At 40.4% G+C, this 14,654-nt stretch overlaps 1 protein-coding gene across 1 annotated transcript in view; it reads right to left on the bottom strand.

The window, feature by feature from the left end:
- Positions 1-14,329, bottom strand: part of CEP112 (centrosomal protein 112) — a 162,430-nt gene extending 148,101 nt beyond the window's left edge. Inside the window, exons 1-5 of the mRNA XM_009902668.2 lie at positions 14,225-14,329; positions 12,340-12,530; positions 11,302-11,468; positions 6,685-6,781; positions 4,092-4,166 (exon numbers count right to left, since the gene is read on the bottom strand). Coding sequence (XP_009900970.2) covers positions 4,092-4,166; positions 6,685-6,781; positions 11,302-11,468; positions 12,340-12,530; positions 14,225-14,324 — 630 coding nt within the window. The 5' untranslated portion in view covers positions 14,325-14,329. The remainder of the gene's footprint in view (positions 1-4,091; positions 4,167-6,684; positions 6,782-11,301; positions 11,469-12,339; positions 12,531-14,224) is intronic.
- Positions 14,330-14,654: the final 325 nt, after the last annotated feature.

The raw sequence follows: 14,654 nt of genomic DNA, 5'->3' as shown, positions 1-14,654 counted from the left end.
TTAAGAACACTTAAGATTTTGAAATGGTAAACAACTAAACTGAACCTTGCCCCAAGTTCTTACTTTAATCTAACAAACCCAGCCAGCCAGCATGTTCCCTACAGAAATAACTGCTGAGTAGCTTCAGGAAATTTGAGTAAGGACATTCTTATCTAACATCATAATTTGTAGGGAAGTTCACTTTAATGCTGCTTCTGCAGTCTTAGTGGAAGGACATTAAAGCACATGAAGATTGTTTGTCAGCATGGAGGCTGGATTTATTTTTTGAAGTCACAACACCACTTGGAGTTCACTGTGGGAAAGTTTTTACAGTGCTGCTGCCCTCCAAGGCCACAACATATACAGTAGGTATGTTTATAGTAAGCAGACAGACTAAGAAACCAAACAAAAGATAATCAAATGGTTTGTGCAGAAATGGTTGAGCTTAACTAGACTGGAAAGACACAGGCAGATGTGAGCCAAATACACAAACCAGGCATAACTACACTGTTGCTGCAGCCACCCAAGAATTCTCTCTTCTTGCAGCCACTTGAACCCTGCGTTCTGTGTAACTTCTCCCAGAAAGGAGAACACGACACAAGCCACTGACCGCGGAATTGCTTTGGTCCAAGCTCTCTTAAACCTTTATGAGGCAATAACATTTCCCATGATAAATTCTTCTGGGCAAGACCCAAACGTTCAGGTTCTTTGTACTGAAGATCCCACATCAACTCTGGTAAAAGCTAGAGTTAAATTCTTGTCCTGGCTGAATTCCAGTGATGAAAAAATTCATCTTGTCCCTGATTAAAAACCCCTTTGCTGCTTCCCCAGGGTGCAATCCCTTTGTGTGCTTTCTACCTAAAATGAAGTGCTGAATTTCCTAGGATGTTGAAGAGAGTTGCTTTGTCACACCTAAAACTGGCTGCAGTTCAGTGACAAACAAAACTGTTTCAGAAGCATCACGAAAATAAAATATATAAGCAGGTCAGATAACAATATGCAGGAGTTTAATTCATTGTTGTTCCTTCATATAACTCCAACTGTCTAGCCAAAAATGCTGTTTGTCTACAATCTAAAAAGCTTAAAAAACAACAAGAGGGAAAATAAAAATAAAATTTAAAAAAAGGCAAATATAATTCCATTAACCAGGAAGCTTCTCTCCTGACACAACATAAATTCCCTGATATTTACTCATTTTAGGAGACACAGCTAAAGGGGAGGGGAGGATGTCCTGAACTAAATTTGCAACAACATGTAGAGGTTTATTGACAGCTGTTAATAAAATAAGATAGCTGAGGGATATTTTGTATGTCCTAAAATAGCTAAAGAATGCCAAAGAAAGTTCAAAGCAGGAACATGACCAAAGATTACTTGCATTTGTCTGAAGTCCTGCCTCTGAAATCTGTCCCTTCAAACAGCAATACAAAAAGATTTCTTCCCCACCCCCAACACTGCAAATGCAAGGCACAAACATTAATAAAAGGCTAGTCCCCTACATCAGTTCAGATAAGAGTGAATAAGGGCTAAACCCCCCACATTTTTATGATCTATTTAAAATCAGCTTCTATGAATATTCCATGTGTGAAAGGCAAATTCATCACAAGAAAAACAACTTCTATTTAAAAGAAAAATGCAAACAAAAAACCCCAAAACATTTACCTATGCATGACTACAATCTAAAGAACTTGAACAATAAAATGTTTGATAGAGATAACCAGGAATGCTGCAAGGCAAATGGAAAAGTGCTTTCATTACTCATGAGAAGCAACAATATTCAAGTAGTGCAATGGGTTTACTTCTCATGTAGAAAATACTGATACTGAAATTACCAAATATCTTGAAGCCTCCATATTACAGTTTTTAACCTTTCTGCTTAGTAGAGAGTCATCAAATTATTTCCTAAAACTTTTCACAATATTTTAAATTAAAACATACAAACAAAGTTGGGGCCCTCACGACAATGAAGATATTGACTGAGGTGCTGGAGCATGAGAAAGTGAAGGCTTAGCAGGAACTCACAAGTGGAAGATCCTAAGTTTTGCTCATTTCTGTGTAAAGCACCTACATAGACATTTACAGATCACAGAATGTTAGGGGTTGTACAGGATCTCAAAAGATCATCCAGTCCAACCCCCCTGCCAGAGCAGGATCACCTAGAGTAGGTCACACAGGAACCTGTCCAGGTGGGTTTTGAATGTCTCCAGAGACTGAGACTCCACAACCTCTCTGGGCAGCCAGATGACTGACTCTGTAAATACTTGCTTGATATAAGAGCAGCTTCCTAAAATTTCAGGTACTCTTTACTGAGAAAAATTCTCGTATAAGGACATGTCCAAAACTCCCAGGAACAGCTCTGTGCCCATTGTTGCAAGAAAAATGTACAGAAGGACACATTCTTTGCCTGACTAGAAGCCTTGAGGCACCATTTACTCCTTGACACACGACTAAAACTAAAGGAAAAAAAACCCAAGGAAATTCTGAAAAGCTTTCTAAAAACAACTGTTCTTTACATGAGGCAGTTCAAAGTGAAAGCCATTCTGTATTTCCTTGCCTAACTTTCCCCCACTACTGAAGCACTCTGTTGGGTCAAGGGTTTTCTGTATCTGAGGTGGGATCGCTTGTAAATTAACTTTCTCAAACGGTCTGCAAATGTGGTTAGCAATTAAAAGATAGCTCAGCGCTCCTATGGCCATGGAAATGCTTACCAATAGCACTCACATCTTACACTCAAAGCTTGTAGCTTCTGAAGTGCTGCCATCATTTAATAAGCTTGGGTTTGTTTGGGTTTTTTAATGTTCAATAACTATGTAGTCTTCTTTAAGTCTGAAACTCTACTTGAAACTTCCTGACCTTTTAAGAACCCTGTGGAAGCAGTGATCCATAGCAGGGAATCACTGTTCAACAGCAACCACTCACAGACCTCACTTTTACAACCCCAAATCCTCCTTGTCAGGTAACTCCCAACAAATCTTATCAGGCAGCCAAAGTCTCTCACTAGTGACTTGTTTAATTATCATCCCTGGAGAAGAGACTTGAAAAACTGATTTATGTGTCACGGTAGCCAAGTTGTTATCCAAGAGAGCTCCCGTATCAGTGGAGGATCATCATAGTTTAATAACCATCCATTATCAACACAACACAACTGCAAACTGGAATTTCAATTAGGAGAAAAAAAAGAAAAAAGAAATACAAACCAAATAAAGTTAAAGAGATAAGCAAGCAGGCAGATCAACACTGATATCAAACTGCTGGATATAAAGAGATTCTTTGTCAGCACCAATTGGAACAATTTGTAAAATGGCCATGAGCAAGTTTCCCCCTTGAAGCAGCTTTAAAAGCTCCAGGTATTACAACTGCTTGTTCACAGAATCCAGGTATTTATGCAGCCCAAACATCCAAAACCTGCAAGTGACTGCTTGCACATTTGTTTCAGACACCTGCACAGTGCTTTCACAAACTGCAGTTGACTACTACTGAAAAACTTTCTGGAGATCCACTCTCCCTACTTCACAAAACTACAGCTCCTGAAAAATACACTCAGCTAAGTCTGGAAGTGCCAGAAATTGTTCTTGTATTACTCTATTAAAAGACAAGAAGCTCCAAGGAACAATAGCATGCACCCAGATTAATAGTTTTGGCACTTCTAAAAGGAAGCAAACTCTGGCAAGAAAAAAAAAAATTGAAATACTGAGCTATCCTAGTGGCTTGCAGATTCTGTATGCCTTTCAAAAAAAATAAATCACAATACAGAAAGACAATCTCTTCTTTCAACTCTTCTACACAAGCCTGAATTGATAACAGCATTATTGAGCTATCAAGAAGCAGTTTGAGTTTCTGCTAGAGTAAGACACTTGGTTTGGACCAGCAGGTATTATTGTTTTGTTTGAGTTATCAGTGACTATATTAAATAAATTAGGATTATTATAGCTTAAAAATGAAGTATTTCTCACATTTCCTCCTCAAGATGACATGTATTTGTAATGAGCCTTTCCAAGTTTTACCAATTCATTTTGAAATGACTGAGTCCTACAGAAAGTTTTGTCAATGCAGACTACCACCACTAAAGAGCTTTCATATCAAGTCAAGAAATAAACAAATGTACTCTGCTTTACCCCAAGATTCCAACTATTGAGACGTGCTTCAAAGTCACTGTCATCCGAAGAGGTGGGCTTTTTATGACGCTGGTCCTGGAACATAAGAAAGTCAAACAAAATATTAGAGGAGCTGGCAGATACATGGTCTGAAAACAAATAAGCTTCTCACTGACTTGGCTATGCCTGTTGTACTTCCCAGCAGAGTCATGATACCTCTGACAGCTCTAATCTAACTAGCTCTGTTTCCAGGAGGATACTGTACTAAGAAAGGAATTCAGAGGACAAATCAGCCTGTCTCCTCACTTTAAAGTTGTTGTTCATTTACTGATTTCCAAACAAGCTGAGGCAGCTGGGGTTGTTCAGCCTGAAGAAGAGAAGGCTTCAGGGAGATCTAACAGCAACCTTCCAGTACCCAAAAAGGGCTACAAGAAGGCTGCAGAGGGACTGTTTGCAAAGGGCTGTGGTGACAGGACAAGGGGCAATGGTTTGAAATTAGTGAAGAGCAAATTTAGATTGGATGTTAGGAACAAGTTCTTTAGCATGACAGTGGTGGAACACTGCAATAGGTTGTCCAGGGAGGTAGATGAGGCCCCAACCCTGGAGATACTAAAGGTCAGGCTCAACAAGGCTTTGCTGTAGTGGAGGATGTCCCTGCTACTGCAGGGGGGATGGATTAGATGACCTTTGGAGGTCCAGTCCAACCCAAACCTATGATTTTATGAAAGCATTTCCAACACTCAGTGGGGGCTGTAATCATTGCTGCTCAAGGCAGCATCTTTCAGAAGGCTTTTTCTGTGGGGTAACAATAACTACTACTTAAATGTATCAGATACGGGAGCTGAACAGAAAACACCCTTTAACTGAGACATAATGCTACAGAACACTGAAGTGTGAGTTACTTAGTCTCACTAAGGTTTGTCAGCAAGAGGCGTGTGTAGGAGCATGCAGGTACCGCTCTGTTAAATCTGCTTGGTCATTACGACCATGCAGAGAAGGGAGCTTTGAATTCAGTTCATCAACACTTGGTTGAGGCAGTTCTTAATGTTTCTTAAAAGACTCCCTGTTCCTCTACCTGGACCTGAGTTATGTCAGAACATCTGGGCATCACTGACAACAGAACAAGATACTGTCTGTTCCAGTCAGCCAAACATACATCATACTGTTTGGCAAAGCAAGAGAAGATTTTTTCCACTTAAAGGCCTTTTAAAGCTGTAATCACAGTAGAATCCAGGATGTGGAGCTGAGGAACAACAAAGTGCAGTGATTTGTCTTACATTGCCCTGGAAGCCTGTGGCACAGCCAAGTACCACAAAAAAACCCCAACCAAGCCAATCAACCAGACAAAAACCAACCAACCAACCAACCACAGCAATGACAACATAAATCTTTAAAGCCCAAAACCCAGGTTTCAACTGAAGGAAATCCTTTTCTTTACAGTAACTGTTGCACAAGAAATATTTCTTTAAGTCAAGCAAAGCCAACAGGAGGCCAGTAAGAAGAAATTTGGTAAACTCAGCATCTGTTTTTAGTTTTTACTTTTAATTATTGGTTTGGTTTTTCTTTTAAATTACATTTTCATACAGACAAACACACACATAAGTATATTCATAGCAACCAGAGCCTAGGGCAGATACACTCAACTTATGCCCCTAGATCATCTGTAGCCTGCCATGACAAAACATCCCCTTGCTAGTCCTCTATTCCAAATGTAGAGCAGGACATAGATTTCCTTAGAAAGACAGACCTCAGAAGCCATCTTCCAGTTTATCCCATATCCACTTCATGTCCTCCTAAGTTCATGAATGTGCCCAGTAAAGAAAGGTGAGAACAGCCCATGAGTGTCACAGCCCACCTCCAGCTGCAATCTTTCTCATCTGTTCCTCTGATACACCCAAAAGTGTGGGCAGACCTACAATGTACATCCAGCAAATTCAGTGTTCCATGGAGGAATGAGAGCTGTGATAGATGCTCTGGCTGCGGTGAGGGAACCACATGAGACAAATCACTCCAGCAACAAAGATTGGACACCACAAGGCTACAGAATACATTGACAAAGGGGAAAAGCATATTTGTTGAGAACTCATTTGTCAGAAGTAATTTGAAGTTTAAATCCTTGCAAATCTACATATCATTAAATATTTTGGACTAAAAGGCTTTTCCATGTAGTCTGTTTAGTGTCTTTGCATCAGCCATAATGCTAGCTGTGGAAAGTCTGATTAAACAAACTGTCCAAAATTCACTTTTTAAGAGGTCAACCGTCATTAAGCAGAGCCAAAGACATCCCTGCAGCTTTCTTTAATCTACTGTTGCAAAATACAAGATGATGTCAACGCAGCCACTTTGCCAAGCCTAGGGAAAACAATGCAGCAAGCATTAAACCCTGCATTAAACAGAGGTCAACCATGAGGATGAATTGAGAGCATCCTGCAAGAAATTATTTTCCCCTGCACTTGCAGAGCTTTAATCCTTCCTATCACTTCTTCCCCAATCTCTGCACTTGTACACAAGGATCATGACTCAAGCAGTTAAAAGTAACAGCTTTATGGTGAGATACCAAAACAATTTATTGAAACCAAAGCAGGATTTATGACACAGAGAAGAAGCATCTTACAGAGAGTGCTGTGGCTAGGTTATCTTCATCTGTCTGGTGAGGAGGACTCATAGAATGTGATCTTAGTGCTGGCTTTTCAGTGTACTTGAATCTTTCCCTGTTAACCAAAGGAGTAAGCAGAAAGAAGAATTCATTTTCAGCTACTTGTGGCAGACAAAGGATGTTAATATGATAATAAAATCCTTTTAAATATACAAGAGAAAATAATTGTCAAGGTGTAAAGATCAAAAATAGTAGAATTTAATAAAAGGGGGAAAACTGTTATTAAAGGCAGGTTCAAGACAAACAAAAGCCTTAAGAATTCCAATAAACAAACCCAAAACCACTCAAAAACCCCCACACCAACAAACCCATCAGCAGTATCGTGTACACCACAGTGTATTTCAAAGTGTTCTTTGCATCTGTTACTGTATCACCCAACATCTCCCCAGATTTTTGGATAAATCCACCCTAACTGAGAAAGCTGATCTAAGAGAATGTTTCTGAAACAAATTGCTAAGCATCAGCCAGCATGGGACAAAGTCCAGCAGGTCGGAGAAGAAAAGTGAATTAAAATTATGATTGGCCTCACCATAGGGGAGAGCACTTAAGATCAAAAAGGCAGATCAAGGTATATCATCATATAACATGCAAACCTGAGAGAAGGTCAAGAACCACATGCACAGCTCAGCAGAAAAGCAGCGACGTGAAAGTCCAGGGTGGAGGGTAATGTGTCAAATAAACAAGTCAGAAGGACTGTAACGGTTGCACCTCATTTCAGCTGTGGTTTATGGAGTAAAGGGGTGTATGTGGGGGGATGGTAAAGACAAGGCCCACTGGACAGGATACAAGTACAGGGTGAACATTTACTCTGTCCAGTAGAGAAAAGAGTGGACAGGGATCTTCTGGAGAAGCTTTTGTCACACATAAAATACTTGAACAAAAGAAAATTAAGACTAGCAGATAGGTGAATCATAGAACAGAATCACAGAATCACTAAGGTTGGAAAAGGTCTCCAAGATGAAGTCCAACCATTAGCCCAGCATTGCCAGGTTACCACTAAACCATGTCCACCAGCACCACATCCACACAGCTTTGAGCACTTCCAGAGATGATGACTCCTCCAGTTCCCTGGGCAGCCTCTTCCAGGGTTTAACCACTCTTTCAGTGAAGAAATTGTTCCTAATACCCAACCTAAACCTCCCCTGGCACAACTTGAGAACACTTCCTCTTGAGACAACCTTCACTGAAGACAACCTTCACTGATGCACCTGGCCAACTGACCTTCCTCAATTATAGAACAGGGAAAGAAAATAATGGCCTGGATTAAAAAAAAAATTAATAAAGATTCTAAGAGTTTATTAGTTAGATTGTTATAGCAAAAGATCCAAACCAGTAGTGAAACAGCCTTCAGCATATCCTCCAGTGTCAAATCCACACCTATTAAAGTAATCAAAATCTCCTGTTGGTCCACTCACCTTCTTGTGACTAACTATTGTGTGTTACAATCCATCCAGACCATTAAAATACTTTTCATTCTTTCCATCCAGCAGCAAATTAGACAGTAAGTGATGCCAAAAAGACACCGAGAGAAATTAAGTGCTTGTGAACAGAAAGACAACTGTTGGATGTACAACATAAACCACTCACTTCTAGGAAGACAAACACTGACAAAACTTTTCACCAGGCACACTGCCCCAGCATCAGGGAACAGTGAAACAGAACAACTGGGAGAATACCTTGCCTTCCAGCACCAATAAATACCAATGGCTTGGAGGGATGCAAAATAACAATCAGAAAGTAGTAAATAGTTTAGATAAGCAAGGTCTGAGAGGTAGAAAAGATCAAAAGAAATATAATACAAGTGTCTCCAGCATTACAATTCTAGATATAGTCTTAGTTCTTTATTTGTTATTCTGAAGAGGAAGTTGCTTTACTTGATTCTATGAACACAATTTGAAAAGATCATTAAGGATGAACCACACTTTTGCTCATATCAAGCTCATACTTCATGTTTACTCCCTTTTCCAGCCTTCACCCAATATGAATCAGGTTTCAGAAATTACAAGATGATTTCTTTTTCCCTCCCATGGCAGGTGACTGGAGAATAGGCAGTCTTGACACCAGCCCTGCGACCTCCTGCTTCAGCCAAAACAGTGAGCTGGCATAGGAGAAGGAAGAAATTTACTACTAATAAAGGAGATCAGTAAATAATTTCCTACTAGGAGCAAAGTAAGGGAAACTCACTGGTTCCTCCTGGTACAGCACAGCTACACACTAACGTTTACCCATGTTTTTCAGGCATAATCTATAAATATACAGTAGAATGTGGGGGCAGACAGACCAGGTTTCTGTTCACACCAAACTACACATTTCTCAAACCAATTCTTCTCATGTTTCAAAATAAAGATGCACCTTTCTAGCACCACCTGGCTTGCTCTTATTCATTTACACTCCAGTTTGCAAGTCAGGCTTGTCTATCTATTTTTCATTTAGCCAGATAAACAACTTCTTACAGAAAAGCCAAAATCTTCATACACAGAAGGATGTGTATTGCAAGATAAAAATAACTATGAAAAGACCTCTTTTCAAGGAGGGAATCTTGAGATAAACAAACATCAAAACATTACTCAAACATTTCTCACTTATCTATTTTGCCCTGAGAAAATGTTGTAGTCTATTTGTAAGAACTTGAGTTGTGGCTGGAATGCAAAATCTGTCGCCAGCTGCATCCATCTCCCGGCTATGGGCACAGGGCTCCTAACACCCAAGTGCTACGTGACGAGATCGCCACCTGCTGGCGATCTCTACTCACTGCAGGGCCCAGAAATGCTCCATTCTTGACACCTTTCGTTCAGTCAAAACTCGTTAAGTACAAAGAGAGACAAGATCTGTACATTAAATATAGCTAACACCTTAATGCAGACACATCTAAAGAACTATCAAAGAAGTTATTTCTGCAAAAGCTAACAGCTGAAACATTTACTTTCAGTATTTAATCCTGCATAACTCACACATTCAAGATGTTTCTCATTGCTGCAGGGATTAATTTAGGTAAACTCCAGAGTTATCAACACTTCTAACTGCCAACACAAATCCAGATTTCCTCAGACACAGGCATGCCTGTGCTGGTGTGTACACAGGGCTATGCATCTAAGTTTCACTGCCAGATTTCTTTAAACCACTAACTTACGCCATCACATCTACTTGCTTCTCCTGCCATGTAGTGATAGTTAACACAGACCTCCACAGAACTCACCAGAGCCTTAGGAACCATGTTGATCACCAATGCAGGTATTGCTACAGCCCCACATGTCAAAGAAAAAAAAAGTAGATAAAATAAAGCTTCACTCCTCACAGGACTTGTGCTCTAGGCCCTTCACCAACTTTGTGGCCCTTCTCTGGACCCACTCCAGCACTTCAACGTCTTTGCTGTAGTGTCATCTATCCAAATGGCAGGTGAGCAGTTAAAAAATGCAGGACACTGGGATATATAAAATCACAGAATGGCTTAGGTTGGAAGGGACCTTACAGATAATCTGCTCTAACCTCCCCACCATGGGCTGGCATACCTCTCAACTAGACTCAGCTGATTCAGGCCTCATCCAGCCTGGCCTTGAAAACCCACAGGGAAGAAGTATCCACAATCTCCCTAGGCAACCTATTCCAGAGTCCCAGCACCCTCATACTGAAGAACTTCCACGACTGCCATGCAGCCCCATAGAAAAAGAACACAGATCTTGATAATCGGCACAAAGTTGCACCGCCTAAGAAAGAAGTGGCAAGAAGTAAATACCTAAGAACAAAACACAGATTAAAATAAAACTTACTTAAGATTTCCACAAAATAGGACAGAAAAAAAGCCTCTGACTTTCCATAGTATCCACCTGTCCAGCTTGGCACACCTTCAATACTGCAGGGATATATTTCTAAGCCATAATAACCTGATGCATTTCATCCTTTCACCTGCTCTGTAAATAGCTCTGGACTCAGCTGATTGGAGCTAAGGATGAAGCTTAAGCTCAGTGGCTCCTGCAGCCTACAAAAAGACTGTCAGATGGATCATCATAAACTGCAGCTACAGATAGCCAAGATTCTGCCACACAGCTGATAATTGTAAGTTATCCTAATAACAAACATGTAGAACCTAGGCATAGGGGGATGCTAGGCAGCAACAAAGTTTGTGTATTTGTAGCAGACAGCATGAGAGAAATCAAAACATTTTAAACCAGACTCAGAAAGGGATTGTTCATGTAAGGATTGCAAACAACCCTCCCCACACAGGAAAACAATTTTTCAGTTAGATCTATTGATTTTCCATGCTAAGTGTCTGTAACTGAAACAGGAGGGAGAACAAGAGGAGGGGAAAGAGGACAGAGCTATGAGACATGGAAGAACAGTTACAGAAGCCAGAGAAGAAGTCATAACAGAAGAATGCAATAATACAGAAGCACAAAAATTATCATTAAGTCAGAAACCCAGAGTTTCTGTCAATAAAACACAAACACTACATTCAAGATGAATCCATAACAGTTTAATAAATTCATGGACACAAATTGAAACAAACAGAGCTTATCAAATCAAACATCTGTTAACTATAAACCAAATACTGAATAAAGCAAATAAGAGAAATCTTACCCATATGTGAGCACTGTTGCAACCGATGACCCCTCTTTAGAAGATGCCTTCCATGATTCCTGAAGCTTAGACTCACTGCTTCCCAGTTCTCCCATTACCCAGTCAGGTAAGCAGTCTGGGCTACTACTCTGAACTCTTGTGGAACTTGGCTCATCAAAATAAATTGACTGCAATTAAAATAAATGCAAAGTAAACACCAGAACAGAGTTACACAAATGTATTTTTCACATTCCTAATGTTGGTTTTGGCAGGAATAGCTACAGTATAACCACCTCTTTTCCCAGTGAAGTCAGGGAAGTGTGCAAATGTTACCCTCCCAATCCATGGAAATGAATACAGGAGGCAATGGTGTGAATGTTTTGGTGTAAATGTTTTCTGTACTTCTTTCAGAATGGGGAATTTTAGCATAAATTAGGGCTGTTACCTCACTACAGCTGATGCCAATGATTGACACATTCGGTATTACCTGTGTGACCTACTCTAGGTGATCCTGCTCTGGCAGGGGGGTTGGACACCATTTTTCTAGGTCCCTTTCAACCCTTAATATTCTGTGCTTCAGAAAACAAGCTTAACAATATCTATGTGAACCCCATGACACTGGCATCTTTTCTTTCTTAGAGAGCCTACTACAAGTCACCTCAGACTACTGAGGTCACCTCATTTAAGCACATTTTTTTCTTTTCACAAGAACTTTCTGCTAATTAAGGCCAAGATACAGCCTCAAGGGTCTTTTTTTCTTTTTACATCTTTTTAAAGAGTCAGACAAAAATTATCTTTCTGTTCCTTCTGAGCAGCTATTTTTATAAAGCCTTCTTAGAACCTGTATTTCAAAGAGGAAACAACCCTCCTAAAAGGTTTTTGCACACAGAAAGGTTTTTCCAACACCAATTACAAGATAAGCAACATAAATGCCTGGATTTACCACATGCAATTCCACTCAATTAATTCCAAATTGTTTCCCACATTTTGCCAAATCAAAGACTTCAAAGTTTCAGGACATTCAGAGCAAGTTTGTCTCACAAAAAAAGTTACACCCACCATGTATGAAGGTAAAGTTTTCAGTATTCCTGGGTCTGGTTTACGTGTAAAAGGCCCTTCCAGCAGACCTTGCTTCAGCATGTGGAGCAGAAGTTTGGCATAGAGGTTCCGATTCTTCCTTCCTACTGTTCCTGTGCCTGCTCCCGAGGGTTCACATAGTTTTTTAATCCACAGTGCACATCTTTGTCTTTCTAAAAGGATAGATACACATAATCACTGGGTGGTTTCAGAGCAAATCAAACACATGAAGGGAAAAAACAGAAGCCATTACCGGTATTCATAACATCATTGAACAGTTTGGGTTGCAAGGGACCTTCAAGATCATTTAGCCCACTGCCATGAGCAGGGACACCTTCCACTAGACCAGGTTGCTCAAAGCCCCATCCAACCTGGTGTTTAACACTTTCATGCTTGGAGCCTCCACAGCTTCTCTGGGCAACCTGTTCCAGTGCCACGCCACCTTCATGGGGAAGAATTTCCTCCTAATGTCTGATCTAAATCCAGCTTTCTTCATTTTGTAGGACTTACCCCTCGCTGGCAGATACTTCCCTTCTATCCAAAGATTAAAGGAAAAAATACCAAAACAAAACAAAAAAACAAGAACCCAAATGACAGAAATAAAAGGGGAAAAAAAAAAAAGTTAAATACCTACCAGATTCCAAACCAGTCTTGGGGCCCTCACTACAGGAAAGACATTGAGCTTCTGGAGTATGTCCAGTGAAGGGTGACAAAGCAGGTGAAAGGGCTGGAGAACAGGGCTGGTGAGATGCAGCTGAGGGAACTGGGGTTGTTCAGTCTGGAGAAGAGGAGGCTGAGGGGAAACCTCATTGCTCTCTACAACTCCCTGAAAGGATATTGGAGTGTGGTGGCGGCTGGTCTCTTTTCTCTAGTATCAGGTGATAGAATGAGTGGAAATGGCTTGAAATTGTACCAGAGGAGGTTTAGGGTGGCGATGAGGAGAAGTTTCTTTGCTGCAAGAGTGGCCAGAGATTGGAATAAGCTGCCCAGGGAGGTGGTGGAGTCACCATCCCTGGAGGTGTTCAAGAAACATGTGGACATGGCACTTCAGGACATGGTTTAATGGCTGTGGTGGTCGTAGGCTGAAGGTTGGACTCAGTGATCATAAAGGTCCCTTCCAACAGAAATAATTCTATGATTTAACAGTAGCTCAAATTTACACCATCCAGAACTATTTGCTATAAATTCATGGATACCAGAAGCTTACAGGACTTCTAGAAACAGCAGGTTTGTAACAAGCACAGAACACAGAAGTCACCTGGAAGAGCTGCCATTAATCACAACATCCAGCTTGCACAAGTCTTCATATTTTAAATATACAATAAATCTTCATTCATTTAAAAAAATCCCCTTTTACCCAAACCTTACCACTAAATGATGAAATTAAACATTTGATTAAACAACTACAAAGCAAGGTCTTAATTTGTAGGGTTTGTAACTTTAATGACAACCAATTTGCTCTAAAGATTAGATTTACAAAAACATGACTGATATTATTTTGCACTCCTAAGCCCCAAATTTGAAAACCACTTACCTCTGAAAAACATAGTTGCAGTTCCCTAAGTGCCATCTCAAAAGCAATGTCTTTGAGATGTCTTTTAGCTTCCACTAAATGTTTTATTAAAATAGATGTCAATGTATTTATGCAACAGCACATTTACACCACCAAGATAAGGCAGATAAGATCAAATAGTAACAGGTACCTAGAAAATTTAACTCTAGAGGTTGCACAGCTCACAACACTGCCTTGTAACATCAGACATTAAGCATCTGGTTAAAGGAAGTGAAACAAGTATGCACAGCAATTAAGAGTAAGCTAGGATTTTGCTATTGGTGTTTCTCTGCATGCACATTTTGCCATATTTACCTGACCTATGCTGCAGTTTTAGAACATGAGGCTTCATATCCACAACATAGTGATCAAATTCAGTATCCAGCTTTTCCCATGCTTCCTCTTCACCATTCATCTTGGAACAACACAAAGGAACCTGCAAAAATATTCACATTGAAACAGGAGGCAAATCACATCCTGGGCTGCATGAAAAGAAGCATGGCCAGGAGATTCTGCCACTCTGCTCTGCTTTGGTGAGGCCTCACTTGGCGTACTGTGTCCAGCTCTGGGGCACCTAACACAAGAAAGATATGGAGCGGATCCAGAGGAGGGACCTAGAGGAAGGCTGGGGAAGGACTGTTTAGAAGTAGAAGGCTTGTAGTGATAGGACAAAGGGCAGTGGATTGAAATTAGAGCAGGGGAGATTTAGGTTGGACATCAGGAGGAATTTCTTCACAATGAGAGT

This window comes from Dryobates pubescens, chromosome 20 (assembly GCF_014839835.1).
Source record: "Dryobates pubescens isolate bDryPub1 chromosome 20, bDryPub1.pri, whole genome shotgun sequence".
NCBI lineage: Eukaryota > Metazoa > Chordata > Aves > Piciformes > Picidae > Dryobates > Dryobates pubescens.
Note: the sequence above shows the minus strand (reverse complement) of the source record. Positions and strands in the feature narration are given on the sequence as shown.